At 42.9% G+C, this 19556-nt stretch overlaps 1 protein-coding gene across 1 annotated transcript in view; it reads left to right on the forward strand.

Moving 5' to 3' along the window:
• Window positions 1-19556, forward strand: part of LOC124589362 (unconventional myosin-XV) — a 931914-nt gene that overhangs the window by 717443 nt on the left and 194915 nt on the right. The window contains exon 47 of the mRNA XM_047131550.1: window positions 14067-14185. Within this exon, the coding sequence (XP_046987506.1) occupies window positions 14067-14185 (119 nt within the window). The remainder of the gene's footprint in view (window positions 1-14066; window positions 14186-19556) is intronic.

A 19556-nucleotide genomic window follows, 5' to 3' on the forward strand; every position in this document is an offset into this window, starting at 1 on the left:
ATATGTGACTTGTATATGTGTAAAAATCATGCACTGAAATTTAAATTCAACCTAAACAAGTAGTATCACTGCTCAGGTCAATGTACAAATGCATAAATAGCAATTATGTGAGTCTTACCTATTTCTGAAGATAAAATACTATATCAAAATCTCAATTAGGTACCAGGTGGCTACAATTAAAATGCAGCTACTCACAGAGTTACAATGTGAGCTGCAATTATCATATGGCAGCAAAATGTGTTAGATATAAGGGGCATTCAAAAAGAAGTGAGCCAGATGCATAATTACAGAAACCAGTACTTGTATGTTAGAAGTATTAACCGTGGCTGTTGAGACACTTATCCCACTGTGACACAAGATGGTGAAAGGCTGTATCACAAAATTCCCGGGGCTGCGATGTTGGCCAGATCTGCACGTTCCGCTGGACGTCGTCGTCTGAGGTGAATCATTTGCCTCTCAGAGCCTTTTTAATGGGACAGAAAATGGTGTAATAGCAGGCAGAGAGGTCTGGTCTGTATGGAGGGTGACCGAGACCCTACCATTTGAATTTCTGCAGGAATGCCGTGACTGTTGGCCGTATGAGATTTTCCATTGTCATGGAACAGAATGATCCCACAGGTGAGATTGCCTGGTCGTTTTGATTTGATCACTTGGCGAAGGGTGTTCAAAGCTTGCGAGTAACACTGGGCATTCACTGTTGTCCCGTGCTGCAGGAAATGAATCAGAAGGGGGCCATTTTGGTCAAAGAAGAACATCAGCATAAACTTCCTGCACTCATGTGGATGGCCTCGGCTTTTTTGGGTGGTGATGACCCTGGATGCTGACACTGGAGACTTTGTCGTTTTGATTCTGGTTCCAAGTGATGACACCATGACTCATCTCCAGCCACCACTCGTGCCAGGAATGCATTCCCTTCCCGAGCATAGTGCTGCAGATGAGCAAGACAGTGGGCCATTCAACATGCCTCCTGGCGTGGTTGAAGACTGTGGGGCACCTATTTGGCACACACTTTGCACGTGTGCAGTCATTCCTTCATGATAGTCTGAACACTTCCGACACTCAATCTGACCATGGCAGCTATGGCTTTCACTGTCACTCAGTGGTCCTGGGTAATGAGTGCATCCACCAGCTGGACGATGTCATCGGAAGTGTAGTTTCATGCTACAGACCGTGCATCATCAGCTGACGACACCCATCCTTTCCTGAAGCGCTTGTGCCACACCCTGACCCTTGCAGGGGACATGCAGTGTTCGCTGTACACTTGTGACATTCATTAATGAATGTCCATTCCTCCTACTCCTTCTGCTGTCAGAAAATGAACAACACCTCTTTGCTCTTCATTTGATGCCTCAATGTCACCGTTTGCATGCGAATGTTAGTGTTGGATGATTGATGCGTGCTGTTGCTGTCTCTGTATAGTCAAGTGACGTGCACGTAAGCCCTCTAGGGACGGGCTTTAAACTCTCTAGTTGGAACCACACCTCGTTACGTATGCCACGATATTACCCTCCTGTCACTGGTTTGTGCATTCCAGACTCCTGCTCATTTCTTTTTGAACGCCCTTATATTCTAATGTATTAATGCAGAACTGATTTACACTGGAAAAAAATAGTTCCAATTTTGCCCACCAGATTCAAATCTGGTGCTCTGAATGTTAAAAATACGTATAGAAATATTTCCTTATGTAATGCATTAGGAATGGGACATGGGTAGGAAAGCTAAACAAGTGACAAAGGCAAAATGTTTATTTTATTCTTAACCATCACTTACATAATTTACTCAGTATGAGCACCAGAGACATTGATGCTGTGCTGCACCTGTAAAATGACATGATCAACAGTTGCTCACAGCAGTTCTGGTGGAATCTGAGCAATGTGTTCCTGTATATTGGCCTTCAGATCAGGTAGAGACTGAAAATGTTACTGGTAAACATGTTCATTTAGATATCCCCAGAGCCAAATGTCACATGGATTCAGATCAGATGGTCTTGCAGGTCATCCATTGGGAAACCTCTGGTGATAGTATTCTTGTAAAGTTGCATTAAGCAGATCTTTCACTGGGTGAACGGCATGAGGTGTTGCCTCATCTTGCATGACAACAGTGGTTTCCACACAGCTGCTCTCTTCCAAAGCAGGAATCACTTGCTGTACAAGGAGATCTCGATAACTTGCAGACATCACAGTACACCTGACAGGTCCTCTGGGTGCATTCTCTTCAAAGAACAATGGACTGAGGGTAAAGTCGCTTGTGAATCCAAACATCACATACAGTGAGTGCAGTGACTCTTCATGCACAACATGTGGTTTAACAGTGCCCCAAATTCATCAGTTCTGTGTAATCACTGCGCCCTGCATTTAAAATATGTCTCATCACTCCATAACATACTGCTAGGTCACATATCATCAACTTCCATCCATGCCAGAAACTGAAGAGCAAATGCAGAGTGTTGCTGCAAAGTATGAGGTTTCAGCTGAAGCATCATGTGGATCTTGTACAGGTACCAGTGTAAAATTGACTTCAAAATTTTCTGTACTGTTGAAGATGGGATGGACAGCTCTCATGACTCTGCATGACCGCTAACACTACCCGGGCCATGTGCTGCATGGTCAGTTACAGCAACAGCAACCTCGTCAGTAACTTCCACTGGAATAGGACGTCATCCTCTTCCAGTTCCATTTAAGTGTGCTTGTGTGCCAATTGAAGATCCTGCACATTCAGGATGTCCAGAAACCTGTATGAACAATGAGATAACAAGGAAAAAATCTGTTCTGTGGTAATCAGTTTATGTGAATTAAAAATACATAAACTCACCGCCATTGATCGCTCATGTACACCACATATGGTACAAAATTTTGGACATAACAAATCTGCTCTAAGGGAACTGTATCAGTTAACCAGTGGCGTAACAACTTTCCTCTGAACATTGGTCATAAGTGTTTAGACATGTTTAAGCGTAACTTCAGTGAAGAACTTCATTTAAAAAGTTTAATTGCAAGGAATATAAGAGACATGTTATGTTTGAGATTAAATATTCTTTTCTTTAGTTGCAGATGGTTAGAAAACATATTGTGCTAAATTTAAGTGTGCTTGTTTGCCTGTTGAAGATGCTGCACATTGAAAATGTCTAAAAACCTATATGAGCAACAACATAACAGAAAAAAATTCATAGTGTGGTTATCAGCTAATGAGGACTGAAAATATATAAACTCAGTGACAGTGAAAGGTCATGTTCGCAACATATGGTACAAAATTGAGGCCATGACAAATCTGTCAGCTCTAAGTGAGCTGTGCCTGTTAACCAGTGACCAAAAACACTTTCCACTGGACATTGCTTGCAAGTGTTTAGGCATGCTTAAATGCAATTTCAGTTAGCTCCCTCTGGTGTCGGAAGGCACGGAAGTTGAATGCTCACCAGAGGGTATGGACCTGGATACCCACTAAGAGTATGTGTGCTCCGGCACGCACCTGTGCCACAAGCCTCACCGTGTGAGGTCGCCACTCTCCGTGCCACGTGAAGTCTGCAGCCAATCGCGTCTCCTTTGGTCAGGTATTTAGGCAGACATGTGGCACTAAATTTGTCTACAAAGCACTCTCAGAGCATTTACAGATCCTAGTAGCAAAGTTCACAGTAGGAGCTAAATTGAGTGATAGTGTTACTGACTGCAATAATTGTTCACTGACAGAGTTGTTCAATAAATCAACACTGAAATCCCCGACAACCACTATTTCCTTGTTTTTTACTATGAGATGGAACAGCAGGGCTTCCAGATATTTTATGAAGAAGTTAAAATTTCCTCTAGGTGATCTGTATATACCTAATATTATAAAGGACTTATTATGCAATACTACTTCTGTTGCACAAACTTCTAAGTGATGCTCTGAGCAAAATTTATTAATATCAATATTCATGAAATCAAAACAGTTTTTGACAAATATGGAATCTCCTCCCTTCTCCACATTTTCTCTACAGAAATAAGAAGCTCACTTGAAGACAGTTACTAGATGTAATAAACAGAAGAAAAAGAAATTGGATTGGGCATATATTAAGAAAGAATGACGGACTTTTAAAAACAGTTTTAGAAGGTTATGTAGAAGGGAAAAGGAAGTGAGGAAGGAAGAGATTCCAGATACTGGATGACATGATGGATGGTACAACATACAGCAGCCTTAAGAAGGAAGCAATGGATCGCAGAAAATGGAGAGGCAAAGGACCTGCTAATATAGCAGATAACTGACTATGAGGATGATGATGTGGTACTTTCCCGGCAGTCTGGTACTCGCCATAGTCCACGTGTGCACCTCGGCCGTACTGCATTCCAGTTCCATGTGTTCAGGTACCTACTGTCATTGTTTGGAGTGTTCCTGCATTGTTGTTGTCTCACCGTGTTTATCACCTCAGCTCTTGCTTGCTTGCCTTGGGTTGTGTCCTGATCAGTCATAGGTCTGCCATTCCCTACTTGTTCATCTGTCATGTCTGTGGCTTCCCCGCTTGGCAGCTTCGTATCTCCATTCTCTGCTGAGAGCACCGCTCATGGCTATATCATTCGCAATGAGGTAAAAGGTTTGATAGCATGGAGGCTAAGTTCGTCTGTCTTCTCCTGGAGCAACAGCAGCAGCTTATGCAGCAGCAGCAGCACCAGTTAGATGTCTTACAGCAATCCTTGCAGTTGCTGACAGACAAAGTCATGGCATGGGACGCACTCCCACACCAGCTCCCAGGTGTCCTGGTTTCTGATGCTTCCCTATGACTGCTGTCATTGCTGCCCTTTGACGATGCTAAAGAAGACTGGGAAACATACCTGCATCCCTACAGCAGTCGCTCTTCTTGTCCTGGACTTCACTAGACACATTCTTTCTGCTCCGCAAGTTGGCACCATTGTTCAACCCTGTGGCTCTCTCCTTTCACAAGATATGTGGGCTGCTGACTAATTACTCTTGCCAGCTTTACCATATTGGGGCGTCTCAGCTTGAGTTCCACAAGTACCATAAACAGCCTGGCCAGTCATACCATTCTTGGATCACGGACTTGCAGGGTCTCAGCCACAAATGCGACTTCATTTGCACCAATCAGTGTTGCAAGGCGTTGTATGCAGACTCCTTGATTTGCGATGTTATCATTCACTTGGCCCCCAATCCAGAGGTCTGGAAGGATGCGTTGAAACTCGATAACCCCATGCCAGAAGACATTCTGCACAAGCCCAGTCCTTTGAAATTGCACAAGTGGTGAATGAGCATATCATGGTGAGGCCACAGGTGGCGACAGTAGAGTCCTCCCTGCGGCACCTCCCTTGCACCATTGGCGTGGTACAGCCCACAGAGAGCAACGTTGTTGAGACTCCTCCTTGTCTGGCGGTTCTGTGGCTTCGGAGCCGCCACAGTGCTTTTCCACCCACTCTCACGCAGACTGTTTCCATCGCTGGAAGACGTGCATGCTCTTTCAGAAAGAAGGCCATCGCCAATCTGTCTGTCACAGTTTCTCAACCCACTCCCGCCCCTCACCGATGGGATATCAGGATATCGTGCACACACTGCAGTCAGTCATCCCACTGGACACCCCATTGACGCAAAAGTTGTTCCTCAAGCTCTGTATTTTGAATGTGGACGTTACGTCCAGCACTCAAGCCAGAGCTCGATTGACTGCAGGCTGTTGGCATCATCAAGCGCATGAAGGCAAGTGCATGGGTGACCCTGTCGGTGGTGATCAGGAAACCCAATGGCTGCCTTCGTCTATGTGGGGATTTCGGAGTTACAAGCAATGCACGGTCCCTTGTTGAAATTTATCCCATTCCCAGACAGGAAGACCTTCTCACCAAACTTGTGCATGGCGACCTGGCAGAGGCTTACCACCAATTGCCCTTAGATGAGAAATCCCAGGACATCGTGGTCTTCATCATGCCTTTCAGATTATATAAATACAAGTGCTTTCCATTTGGCATTTCCTCAGTGCCAGCCATTTTCCAGAGGTACCTGGAGCAGCTCACACAGTCCATCCTAGCTTGTGTCAATTATCTCAGTGACATCTTGGTCACTGAAGCTGTACACGCCACGGGTATTTGCACAACCTCAATACCTTATTTCACGCACTGCAGGCCACAGGCTTATGCTGTTGGCTGGAAAAGTGTAGTTTCTTTCAACCAGTAGTTGAATACCTGGGGTACTGGCTCAGCAAAGAAGGCATTCATCCATCGGATCACAACGTCGTGACCATCAATGCCCTTCCCCACCTCAAGGATTTATCTGACCTCTAGGTTTTTTTGGGCAAGATTAACTACTACTTAAAGTATTTTACCCCAGGCTGCTAATGTTGCACAGCTCCTCAATCATTTGCATCACAAAGCAGTGCTGTTCAACAGGACTCCTGCTTGTGATCAAGCTTTTCTCCACTTGGAAACTATGCTCAAGTCTGCCCCTTGCCTGACCCGCTTCTCTCCAGACCACTGATGCTTCAGCCTGTGCTATTGGTGCTGTCCTGGCTCACAGTAATGCGAATGGCTCAGAACAGCCCATAGCATATGCGCCCCAAGATACTATCTCCAACACAGAGGAACTGTTCTCAGATTGAGAAAGAGCTCTGGCGATTGTGTTTGCCGTTCAGAAGTTCCACATCTACCTGTTTGGGATGACGTTCACTCTCTTCACTGATCGCAGGTCTTTGGTTACCTTCTTTGGCCCACACACAAACACACCTCCCTAGGCGAACTGCTCAATGTCTCCAGAGCTGGGCACGCAATTACACTTCCGTTATTCGATATAAGCAATTGTTCAAATGTGTGTGAAATCCTAAGGGACCAAACTGCTTAGTTTGGTCCCTAGACTTACACACTACTTAAACTAACTTATACTAAGAACAACACACACACACACACACACACACACACACACACACACACATGCCCAAGGGAGGGCTCGAACCTCCGGCGGGAGGGGCCGTGCAGTGCGTGACTTGATGGCTTAGACCACTTGGCCACTCCAGGCGGCCTGATATAAGCCCATCTCTCAACACTCCAACGCCAATGCCTTGCCATGTCTCCCCTCGGGCACTGATTTTGAGTTCAACCAGCAGGAAGTCCTCTTCTGCTTTCACATTGATAGGGCCTGCCAAGGTACACTGAATGGCTTTCCTGTCATGGCTGCATAGGTCGCCTCTGCCGCACGATGGGACCCCATTCTGTGTCAGGTTCTCCACTACGTGACCCACGGTTGGCCCACCTATCTGACTTCCTGGTTGAAAACTGATTTCAGCCCCTGGTGGCACCTCTCCCACAGGCTCTCAGTTGTGGTGGGTGTCCTTCTGCTGGCCGCAGAAGCTGACACGCATTGGGCAGTCATCCCACCTGATTTGCGCTTGCTACATCGTGGACACTGAGGGATGTCCCATATGAAGGCACTGGCTCGGCGACATATGTATTGGCCTGGCATCAATGGCGACATCGAATGCTTGGCCCGTGGGTGCATGGTGTTTGTGCGTCACCAGGCCAACCCGCTGCAATCATTTGCTCCCTGGCCCACGCCTCCCCGGCGCTGGGACCACATCCATCTCGATTTTGTGGGCCTGTCCTTGGGGTAAATGTGGTTAGTCATTGTGGGTGCATACTCCAGATATCCTTACGTGGTACGCATGGCGTCCGCCATAACTGATGCCACACTCACTGCCTTCACTCAGGTTCTCGCCATCGAAGGCCTACCTCGTACCTTGGTCTCCAATAATGACCCCCAATTCATGGCAGCCTCCTTCCATGCATTCTGTGAGGCCAACAGTATCGAACACATCTGCCCCCTACTGTTTCATCCGTCCTTCAGTGGCACAGAGGAATGGCTGGTCAGGACATTTATACAACAGCTGACAAAAGCAGTCAAATCCTCCACCACCATGTTGGCTCTCACCTTATTCCTGAGCATTTATCGCACCTCGTCTGTGTGGGCCGGCTCTTATGGGGGCAAGGCTGCTTGGGCTCCTGCCACAGTAGTTGCAGCCCATGGGCGATGTGGGACATCGGTACAGACACAGAAAGGCCTCGAGCGCCGCCACCATAACCAACTCGAGCCTCGTTCCCCTTCGTGGCATCTCATGTCCCCCAACCCCCCGCCCCCTTCTGGTGTGCATGAGGCCCTCGAGTTGGCCTTGCTGCCACCGGCTGTTGGCACTCCTTCCCGCATCCACAATGATGGAGACGCCGTGTGATGCCCTGCCCTCCGATGACGTTTCGATGGATTCCACGGACGGCCCACCCACCCCACTGCTGGAAATCGATGCCACAAGGCCTCCCTCCATTCCCTCTTTCCGCCCACCACAGCACCACTGGGGCGTTTTCACCCCTACACACAGGTTTGGGGGGGGGGGGGGGGGGATTTGATGTCGGAATGTGCAGAAGTTGAATGTGTGCCAGAGGGTATGGACCTGGACACCCACTAGAGATCTCTGTACTCCAGCGCGCACCTGCGCCGCGAGCCTCTGTACCATGTGAAGTCCACAGCTAATCACATTTACCGTAGTCAGGTATTTAGGCAGACTTGCAACTCTATCCCGGCAGTCTGGTACTCGCCATAGTCCACATGTGCATCTCGGTCGTACTGCATTCCAGTTCCATGTGTTGAGATTTCTACTGTCGTTGTTTGGAGTGTTCCTGCATTGTTGTTGTCTCGCCATGTTTATCACCTCAGTTCTTGTTTCAGTGGCTAATCCATAGGAAGGTGAGAAAGGGCATCGGCACTAGAGTGCTGAGCCATTGGGTGGGTGGATCTTGGAGTGAAAACTATTGAGGAACAGAGCCGACCATTGAAGTCTGTGTGCCATCTTGTCTGACAGATGTGTATCGAGGCTAAAGAGGGAATCTAAAGGTTGATGATCCATAACCAGGTGGAATTTGACACCATAGAGAAACACATGAAACTTCTTGAGAGCATAAACAATGGTGAGGGCCTCCTTCCCAATTTGCGAGTAATTCTTCTGTGCTGACTTGAACATTTTTGAGGCAAAAGCATTGGGCAGTTCTGAACCATCTGTTGCATTGAGACAACACGGCTCCCACATCGTACTGTGATGCGTCAGTAGCCACAACAAGCTGGCGACAGGGCTGGTATGTGGCCAGGCATGGGGTGGAATGCAGACTATCTTTCAATTTATGAAATAGTTGTTCACAGTCAAGATTCCAAACAAATGAGGCGCTGTTCTTGAGCAATTGATTGAAAGGATATGTTACTCTAGATGTTTGTGGCAAGAACTTGTGGTAATATGCGACTTTGCCTAAAAAGTGCCTGGAGCTTCTTCACATTAGTAGGACTTAGTAGGCCCTCAGTAGCTGGTATATGACTGTTTGTTGACTGTATCCACAGATGGCAAATGACATTTTTTTTTTTTTTGGGTCATCAGTCTACTGACTGGTTTGATGTGGCCCGCCACGAATTCCTTTCCTGTGCTAACCTCTTCATCTCAGAGTAGCACTTGCAACCTACGTCCTCAATTATTTGCTTGACGTATTCCAATCTCTGTCTTCCTCCACAGTTTTTGCCCTCTACAGCTCCCTCTAGTACCATGGAAGTCATTCCCTCATGTCTTAGCAGATGTCCTATTATCCTGTCCCTTCTCCTTATCAGTGTTTTCCACATATTCCTTTCCTCTCCAATTCTGCGTAGAACCTCCTCATTACTTACCTTATCAGTCCACCTAATTTTCAACATTCGTCTATAGCACCACATCTCAAATGCTTCGATTCTCTTCTGTTCCGGTTTTCCCACAGTCCATGTTTCACTACCATACAATGCTGTACTCCAGACGTACATCCTCAGCAATTTCTTCCTCAAATTAAGGCCGGTATTTGATATTAGTAGACTTCTCTTGGCCAGAAATGCCTTTTTTGCCATAGCGAGTCTGCTTTTGATGTCCTCCTTGCTCCGTCCGTCATTGGTTATTTTACTGCCTAGGTAGCAGAATTCCTTAACTTCATTGACTTCGTGATCATCAATCCTGATGTTAAGTTTCTCGCTGTTCTCATTTCTACTACTTCTCATTATCTTTGTCTTTCTCCGATTTACTCTCAAACCATACTGTGTACTCATTAGACTGTTCATTCCGTTCAGCAGATCATTTAATTCTTCTTCACTTTCACTCAGGATAGCAATGTCATCAGCGAATCGTATCATTAATATCCTTTCACCTTGTATTTTAATTCCACTCCTGAACCTTTCTTTTATTTCCATCATTGCTTCCTCGATGTACAGATTGAAGAGAAGGGGCAAAAGGCTACAGCCTTGTCTTACACCCTTCTTAATACGAGCACTTCGTTCTTGATCGTCCACTCTTATTATTCCCTCTTGCTTGTTGTACATATTGTATATGACCCGTCTCTCCCTATAGCTTACCCCTACTTTTTTCAGAATCTCGAACAGCTTGCACCATTTTATATTGTCGAACGCTTTTTCCAGGTCGACAAATCCTATGAAAGTGTCTTGATTTTTCTTTAGCCTTGCTTCCATTATTAGCCGTAACGTCAGAATTGCCTCTCTCGTCCCTTTACTTTTCCTAAAGCCAAACTGATCGTCACCTAGCGCATTCTCAATTTTCTTTTCCATTCTTCTGTATATTATTCTTGTAAGCAGCTTTGATGCATGAGCTGTGAGGCTGATTGTGCGATAATTCTCACACTTGTCAGCTCTTGCCGTCTTCGGAATTGTGTGGATGATGCTTTTCCGAAAGTCAGATGGTATGTCGCCAGACTCATATATTCTACACACCAACGTGAATAGTCGTTTTGTTGCCACTTCCCCCAATGATTTTAGAAATTCTGATGGAATGTTATCTATCCCTTCTGCGTTATTTGACCGAAGTCCTCCAAAGCTCTTTTAAATTCCGATTCTAATACTGGATCCCGTATCTCTTCTAAATCGAATCCTGTTTCTTCTTCTATCACATCAGACAAATCTTCACCCTCATAGAGGCTTTCAATGTATTCTTTCCACCTATCTGCTCTCTCCTCTGCATTTAACAGTGGAATTCCCGTTGCACTCTTAATGTTACCACCGTTGCTTTTAATGTCACCAAAGGTTGTTTTGACTTTCCTGTATGCTGAGTCGGTCCTTCCGACAATCATGTCGTTTTCAATGTCTTCACATTTTTCCTGCAGCCATTTCGTCTTAGCTTCCCTGCACTTCCTATTTATTTCATTCCGCAGCGACTTGTATTTCTGTATTCCTGATTTTCCCGGAACATGTCTGTACTTCCTCCTTTCATCAATCAACTGAAGTATTTCTTCTGTTACCCATGGTTTCTTCGCAGCTACCTTCTTTGTACCTATGTTTTCCTTCCCAACTTGTGTGATGGCCCTTTTTAGAGATGTCCATTCCTCTTCAAGTGTACTGCCTACAGCGCTATTCCTTATTGCTGTATCTATAGCGTTAGAGAACTTCAAACGTATCTCGTCATTCCTTAGTACTTCCGTATCCCACTTCTTTGCATATTGATTCTTCTTGACTAATGTCTTGAACTTCAGCCTACTCTTCATCACTACTATATTGTGATCTGAGTCTATATCTGCTCCTGGGTACACCTTACAATTCAGTATCTGATTTCGGAATCTCTGTCTGACCATGATGTAATCTAATTGAAATCTTCCCGTATCTCCCGGCCTTTTCCAAGTATACCTCCTCCTCTTGTGATTCTTGAACAGGGTATTCGCTATTACTAGCTGAAACTTGTTACAGAACTCAATTAGTCTTTCTCCTCTTTCATTCCTAGTCCCAAGCCCATATTCTCCTGTAACCTTTTCTTCTACTCCTTCCCCTACAACTGCATTCCAGTCGCCCATGACTATTAGATTTTCATCCCCCTTTACATACTGCATTACCCTTTCAATATCCTCATACACTTTTTCTATCTGTTCATCTTCAGCTTGCGACGTCGGCATGTATACCTGAACTATCGTTGACATACACTGGTGTTTAATAGAGGATTGTAAGAAGTTTAACTTATCCAAATTGCATTTGAGACTTGCATGGTCTGAAACAGAAGCTGAAAGTTGTGAAGATGGTCCTCAGTTGTGGGACCTGTGAAAACAACTTCATCACAGTTGTGGTCTGTGCCACAAACTGTCCAAGAACAGGAATTTGTTGCGGGTTATAACTGACAAGATGGCCTGAAGCTGGAGGCATTGGAGGGAAATCGCAAAGCAGTTAAGTGTCAGAGGTCAAAAGCGATACTGCCGTGCCCGTATCCACTTCCAATTGAAGGGGCGTACCGTTGATACACGCATCGATGAACAGTTTGTTAGAAACAATTACAAAATTGCCACATACATGGCTAACAACATTAACGTCTACCACGGGCTGTGTGTGTTTGTGGAATGTTTGCAGTGTGGCGTGCTGTAGTCCCATGACTTCCTACTCCGAAGGCATGCTGGACCACGTGTGCCTATTGTCATCTGAGTTGACAGTGGCCATATCACCCTAGAAATCTAATATATGGCCTGCAGTTCGGGAAACTTCAGATGCTTGTGCTAACTTAAGTACTTCTTCTAAGGAGGGGCTTCAAACTACAGTGCCCAATGGCAGATTTCTTTATCAGGGGCCAAACTGGTAATAGTGTCCTGAACCATTATGTCTGCATAAGATTCCTTAATTGAGCATAATGAAACGATGCTTGTGACTTAAACTTTGCAGTTCCACAGCCCAAGTCCAATATGATTGATGAGGTTGTTTCCTGCACTGATAACATTCCACTGTTACAGAAATCATGAGTATATTTGCAATAATAAAAAGTCAGCACACTACAAATTTTGTTGAAGGACAGAGATGCAGGGTCCTGAAGGGGGCTAACTTGCCTAACAAATGGTACATTAGTGGAGAGATCCGCAATAGATTGAGAGCTTTAAGAAATTCGGCATCTATTACCTTGAAGTCTGTGAGGTGAAGTGTTGCAGTAGGCATTTCTCATATGATTCCCAGTTTTTGGCAGCGTTTTTGTAAGCGGGGAAAGATGGCAGAGAGGCCAGCAAATTTCATGCCCACATTAACAGGCCTGTAACATTCTAGCCAAATTGGCTGCGTGTCCCTGCTGCTGCATTTCCAACCATTTCTGGCTTTCCAGCTGCTGCTGCTGGAGTAAAACTTCTTGGAAAAAACCCATGTAAATAACGAACTGTATTTGTCGCCACTTGTATAGTGACACACACAAATAAGTAAGCATAGAATAATCAAATCATTTTAATGAGATCATTGACTGTAAGTTCCATACAAAGTATGTGTACATAGCTGGGATGAGTCTAAACAAGAGTGCCAAGAGTGGAGTCACGTGAGCATACAATGAACTGTAGCAGAATGGGGAAGAGTGCCCTTCATTCCAGAATTGTAATAGGTAGGTTGCTAGTCTGACTCACAAGGTGGTGCTGTCTATTGGTTGTGCACACTGATCTTCATGCAATGCTGCTATCATTGTTTGGTTGTGTTGCCATCTAGAAGCTGGAACTGTACCACAAGGTGCCAGCATGGGCAAGTTGAATCATAAGAAGATGAGCTGGCGACCCACATTTTCTTATGTTCATGCCCAGCAAGTTGTCAGTGTGATACAAGTTGTAATATAGGGTTACCACATTTGTGTTCTTAAACTAGATGAAGAGTGCAAGATCGAAAGCTATTGAAGTCTTTGCCTTTATCTGTACCTATGGACCATACATCACTTGATTGCCTTCCTTTACTTTTGTTTATTTTTAATAATACAGTTTTTGATCTGGTGAAATGGAAAAACAGCTGCAAAGCACAACAGCATGCTTATGTAAGGAGGAGCCTCTTTAGATGTAATACCAAAAATACAACACTAATACACAACGAATATGTTTTTTTTTTTTTTTTGTTCAAATTTATTTTGCATAATTTGATCAAGTATTCAGTTACATTTCTGAATGTACCTTTTGATCATGTTCGACAACTGCTATCTTTGTGATAGACACTTTAAAAAAAAAGTGGTAAAATATGCAGTTGTGTTACCTAAACAGCTGCAGTGATATGCTGTGTAAATTCTGTAATGAATTATTATTCTTTTTTATAATTGGACACTGAATGTGAGATATCTGTTTCAGGGTGGTCATCAGCATCCGACTGTCCAGCACCTGGCAGTATCTCATTCGGGGGTGCGTCTAGTGCGGCAGGACAAGGCGTCGTCCACCCATGATGCCCTTACTGTCACTGACACTTTCAGGTTAGCCTATATTTTATTTCATTTATCCAAAACAATTTTTTTCTGATTTTTGTAGTCATTTCTAAAGGTATACCATATTTACTCAAATCTAAGCCGCACTCGAATCTAAGCCGCACCTGAAAAATGAGACTCGAAATAAAGGGAAAAAAATTTTCCCGAATCTAAGCCGCACCTGAAATTTGAGACTCGAAATTCAAGAGGAGAGAAAAGGTTTAGGCCCCACCTCCAAATCGAAACAAAGTTGGTCCATTGTAATATGAGACACCATTTAGGTCGAATGAATGACGATAGAGCTACAGTAGTTTGGTTCGAGTCGTAAGCTTAGCAGTTAAGATTTACCAGGTAGCCATTGCTATGCATCAGGCGCTCCGTCCGTATTTATACGGGTATCCTTCCTTTTTCACGTGCTTCATCTAGTCTGAATTGATTGCTTAATTTTTTTGATCTGATAAGTGCCGTTCTCTTTGTTATAGGTGTTTACATCACTCTAAGCTGAAAATGCATTACTGTACTGTGTCATGCATTGTTTGTCACATTCTGATAATGAGCGTTAACAACATGTCGCCGCTCGCGGCATGGCTTGCTTTTGTGGACGCTACCGCCGCTTACAATTAAAAAACAACAACAGAGAGAGAGGAATTGTCTCACTAGCGAAACAATGGCAAGAGACTGCTATTTTTTGTTACTTACATTGCTGCTTTCTTTGATAATGATCAACAAGAACCAAATAATAGACTGCGTATGATAGAAGATGTTCTGAATGAGAGTTTAGCGAAAATGTTTCTCCATTTGAAAATCCTTGCAGACGCCTCTTTAGTACATTACATTCTGCACAGAAATTAAGAGTCATCTTAGATTTAAAAATCTAGTCAAGTGCCGTGCTTCATTTCTGACTGTATCACTATTAGGCATAAGAATAATATGAAAGTAAACATGACATGATATGTATATTCTTCCGTGTTTGCTGTTGTCTCACTCTAGTTTCATAGTTTATTAGGCAGACCGGATTTAAATGAGATAGCAGCAAACATGAAAGAATACATGACAAATGTTTATATTCATATTATTCTTTTGATGAAGAGAATACTACATGTGATTCACAATTCGTAAAAGTTTCTATTAGCAACCATCTCTTCTCACAGGTAGGAAAAAATTCAGAACGTAGAGTTGGTCATTTTGACAAACATCCCAAACAGTCTCGCAGTCGGATTTTCGTAGTACATTGAAATGTTGCTACATTCGAAGATGAACAATACAGAATTTGTATTTACTTTGTTGGATAATGTACGAAAATGCAGTGGTCGAAACTCGGTGCGGAGAAAAAAATTCATCTTCTACTTTGTTTTTAAATTTATTTCTTGACGCAGAGGTTTTTGCACCAGTATTTATCTTTGTGCCTGCAAAGCATGCCCGTGTAGCGCTACATATATTCGACGGCAGAAGTTAGTTGTGGCGGCACCTACCAACATTTTTTCAGAACTTCCACTTACTTCGCACTCGATTCTAAGCCGCAGGCGGTTTTTTGGATTAAAAAACCAGAAAAAAAGTGCGGCTTAGATTCAAGTAAATACGGTAATGTGACGGTGGTATCCTCAGTTCTCCACTTCCCTGTATGTGCCTGAAACTATTCCTGATTGAAAGCTCACTAAATACTACAACGCAAGATTTTCACTATTTCAGATTGTGTTATCTGTTCCTAATGAGTTAATTCTACTCTTCAGCGTGTTGATGTTGACTACCAAGCTTGTAAAACAGTATACCATCAAACAGGGTGATTTTGGACACCGGGGCGAATTCGGACAGTATGGCTTATTTGCTTGTTGCCACTGCATAGAAACAAAGAGTTACTTATTTTAACGTCCGTGCGCCATTTCTTTTAAGTGCAAGATTGCATTTATCACTTCCCACAACTTTTATTTTGCGTCAATTGCTTCCCTAAGTGAATAATTGACGAACAGTCTCAGTGTTAAAAATCCCTGCATTATCGTAAAGTGGAAACTTTCTATTGTTGCACCAAGTGGGAAGTTATTGTTACCGTAATTGTTGATGCACTCAGTAGCTAACAGCATTGAGACAATTTCTGTACAAGTTTGTCGAATTTCTTGTGCAAGGTTATAAAATAATGACAGTTTTTGTAAAACTGTGTACTGTGTGGGGTGATTTCGGACAACGCCAAGAACGTATAAGAGCAGGAGAGGTGCTGCAGTATGATGTAATTATGACCCGGAACTTTTAGATAAAGCTGTTTGTGATATTCAGAGTGGTAAATTATCCTACAGAAAAGCGTGAGATTTGTATGGTATACCTAAATCAACCCTACAAAATAAAGTGCAGAAATTTCGTAATAATTTGCCAGGAGAAGAATGGGTGCATTTATTCCTCAAACGACAGTCGGAAGATCTTTCTGTTCGCTTAAGCAAAAATATTAAACAAGCTCATACAGAACTTATCTGTAATATATAAAATTCATTATATCATTCCATATCACTTATTCGTAACAAAGGGCTACCTTAAAATGTGTAAAATGTCACCAAAATGAAATAAAAAGCATGTAGAATTTTTAAAAAAAAGGCAGTAACAGTCCAAATTCACCCTCTATATACTGTAACTTCGGACAGAGATTTAAAAAACACATGTGCTCGAAATCACCCCAATCCATGGGGTGACTTCAGACACTTTATTTAACTGCCTCAGATAAATATACCTACACATACACATTCTGGTTCTGGGATATTTTATTCGTTACACTTATACCCTACCACTTCCATAACAATCAATTTAATCTAACAATATATACGAAAGTTACAATCAATATAATGACAAAACCATCCGAAATCACCCCGTTTGACAGTACTTTGTCTATTTTCGACACAGGCCTTGTTGGCCGAAGGCCCATTTTGCACCATCTTTTTGTTGTGCTATATGATGAGTAGCAACTATCCTTTTCAAATATTGTTACATTCCATCCTGTATTCTGTAGTTGATTCATTTGGTTTTAAAGTGTGTTGCTTCCAGTCACAAAATTGATCAATGCAGTCATGAAAATTTAACTTTCATTGATGATTACTTTGTATGTCATACACCATATGCTCATTTGATAGTTATCTGTAAAATATATCTTCAGGCTCCTTTCCTTTATGTTTTTATTTCCACGTCCCCTTTTTGTTATCTTTTGGTTTTCTTTGGTTTTGGAAGTGTTAATATGTTATCTCAGAGAACAGTTCTGGTTTCTCATGGATGGAAATAAATGTTAAAGGTGGACCAGACATCGTCATGTTTTGCTTTTATTGACCTCCTGCCTGAGGAGCAGTTGAGGTGGAACATCTGCGAGAAAACTTGGTGAATACTTTGCATACATTTCCTGCTCATGTTGTAGTATTAGGTGGAGATTTCAAGTTACCAACCATAGACTGAAGACTTGAGTGATTAAAGATGGGTTGTAGGGGCTGTGAATCATGTGAAGCTGATTTAAGTGCCGTATCCGAAAATTACCATGAGCAGCTAATCAGAGAACCGACTCTTGAAAATAATGTCTTAAATATCCATGTCGCCAACAGGCCTACATGTTTTGACCCAGTGGAGAACAGAGAATCAGTGATCATAGGGCTGTTACTGCGTTACTGAATACAGTTGCAAATATGTATAAAAAGGAAGGTAGGAAGATATATCTGCTTAGCAAGAATGACAAGAAACAGAGTTCAAATTACCTTTGCAGACAACCTGAAAAAATCTCTCCCACACTGAGGATGTTGAGCATCAATGATCGAAGATCAAGGATATTGTACAGTATGCTTTAGATAGGTAAGTGCTGAGCAAAGTTGTGAGGGATGAGGGAGACCCACCATGGTTCTACAGTTGTGTTAGGAAGCTGCTGCTAAAGCAAAGAGAGCTTCACTGTAAATTTAAATGTAGCCAAAGGCATACAGAGAAACAGAAACTTAATGATGCCAAAATTAGCTTAAGGAGAGTCATGCGTGAAGTGATCAACAAATTTGCAATTGAAATTCTATCTACAAACTTGACAGAAAAATCTAAGAAGTTTTGGTCTTATGTTAAATCAGTAAATGGATTGAAACCATCTGTCCAGACACTCAGTGTGACCATAATGGCACTGAAATGGAGGCTGACACAGAATAGGTCGAAATACTAAACATCTTATTCCAAAACTGTTTCACAGGGTAAGATCGCATTGTAGTACCTACTTTACATCACCAAACAAATGACAAAATGGTTGATATTGAAACAAGTGACAATGGGCTAGACAAGCATTTGAAATCGATCAACAGAGGTAAGGCCACTGGACCTGATGGGATACCAGCACATTTTTCCATAAAGTATGTGAAAGAACTTGCCTGTCTTTTAGCAGGAGCATACCTTAGGTCTCTGGAAGAGCAAAGTGTTCCTGATTATTAGGAAAAAGCACAGGTCATTCCCATTTTCAAGAAGGCTCAATGAATGGATCCACAAAACTATAGGCCTATAACTCTGATGTCTGTTTGTTGCATAATTTTTGTACACGTTTTATGCTGGGATAGTGTGATATTTCTAGAGACCAAAAATCTCCTCTTCAGGAATGAACATGAGTTCCAAAAATAATGGTTGCGTGAAAGCCAGCTTGCCAAGGGAGTGTTGTAGGACTATTACTTTTCCTATTGTATGTAAGCGACCTAGTGGATAACATGGAAAGTTTCGTGACGCTTTTCACTGATGATGCTGTTGTGTACATAGAAGCTGCAATGCTAGAAAATTGTAGCAAGGTGCAGTAAGACATGCAGAGGCTTGATGTTTGGTGCAGGGATTGGCAGTTGGCCTTCAACATAAACAAATGTAATGTGTTGCACATAGGTAAGCAGAAAAACCCATTATTATTTGATTACACCATTTCAGAACAATAACTGGAAGCAGTCACATCCATAAAATATCCATGAGAATGCTTATGGAGTGATTTCAAGTGGAATGACCATATAAAACAAATCACAGATAAGGCAGGTGCCAGACTGAGATTCATAGGAAAGATGCTCGGGAAATGTTGGTCATTTACAAAGGACATAGTTACAAAACCTTCATTTAACAAATACTTCAACATTGCTCATCAGTCCGGGATCCATAGCAGGTATTATTAATAGAGGAAACAGATAAGGTCCAAAGAAGTGCAGCACACTTTGTTACAGGTTCATTTAGTACGCACAAAAGCATCACGGACACACTCTGCCAACTCTAGTTACTGACAGTACAAGAGAGGCATTCTACATCATAGAGAGCTTCACTATTAATGTTCTGAGAGCACACATTCATAGAAAAGTCAATCTATGTATATTGTATATATCTTGTGAAAAGACCATGAAGGTAAAATTATAGAGATTCAGTCTCT

This window comes from Schistocerca americana, chromosome 2 (genome assembly GCF_021461395.2).
Source record: "Schistocerca americana isolate TAMUIC-IGC-003095 chromosome 2, iqSchAmer2.1, whole genome shotgun sequence".
Lineage (NCBI taxonomy): Eukaryota > Metazoa > Arthropoda > Insecta > Orthoptera > Acrididae > Schistocerca > Schistocerca americana.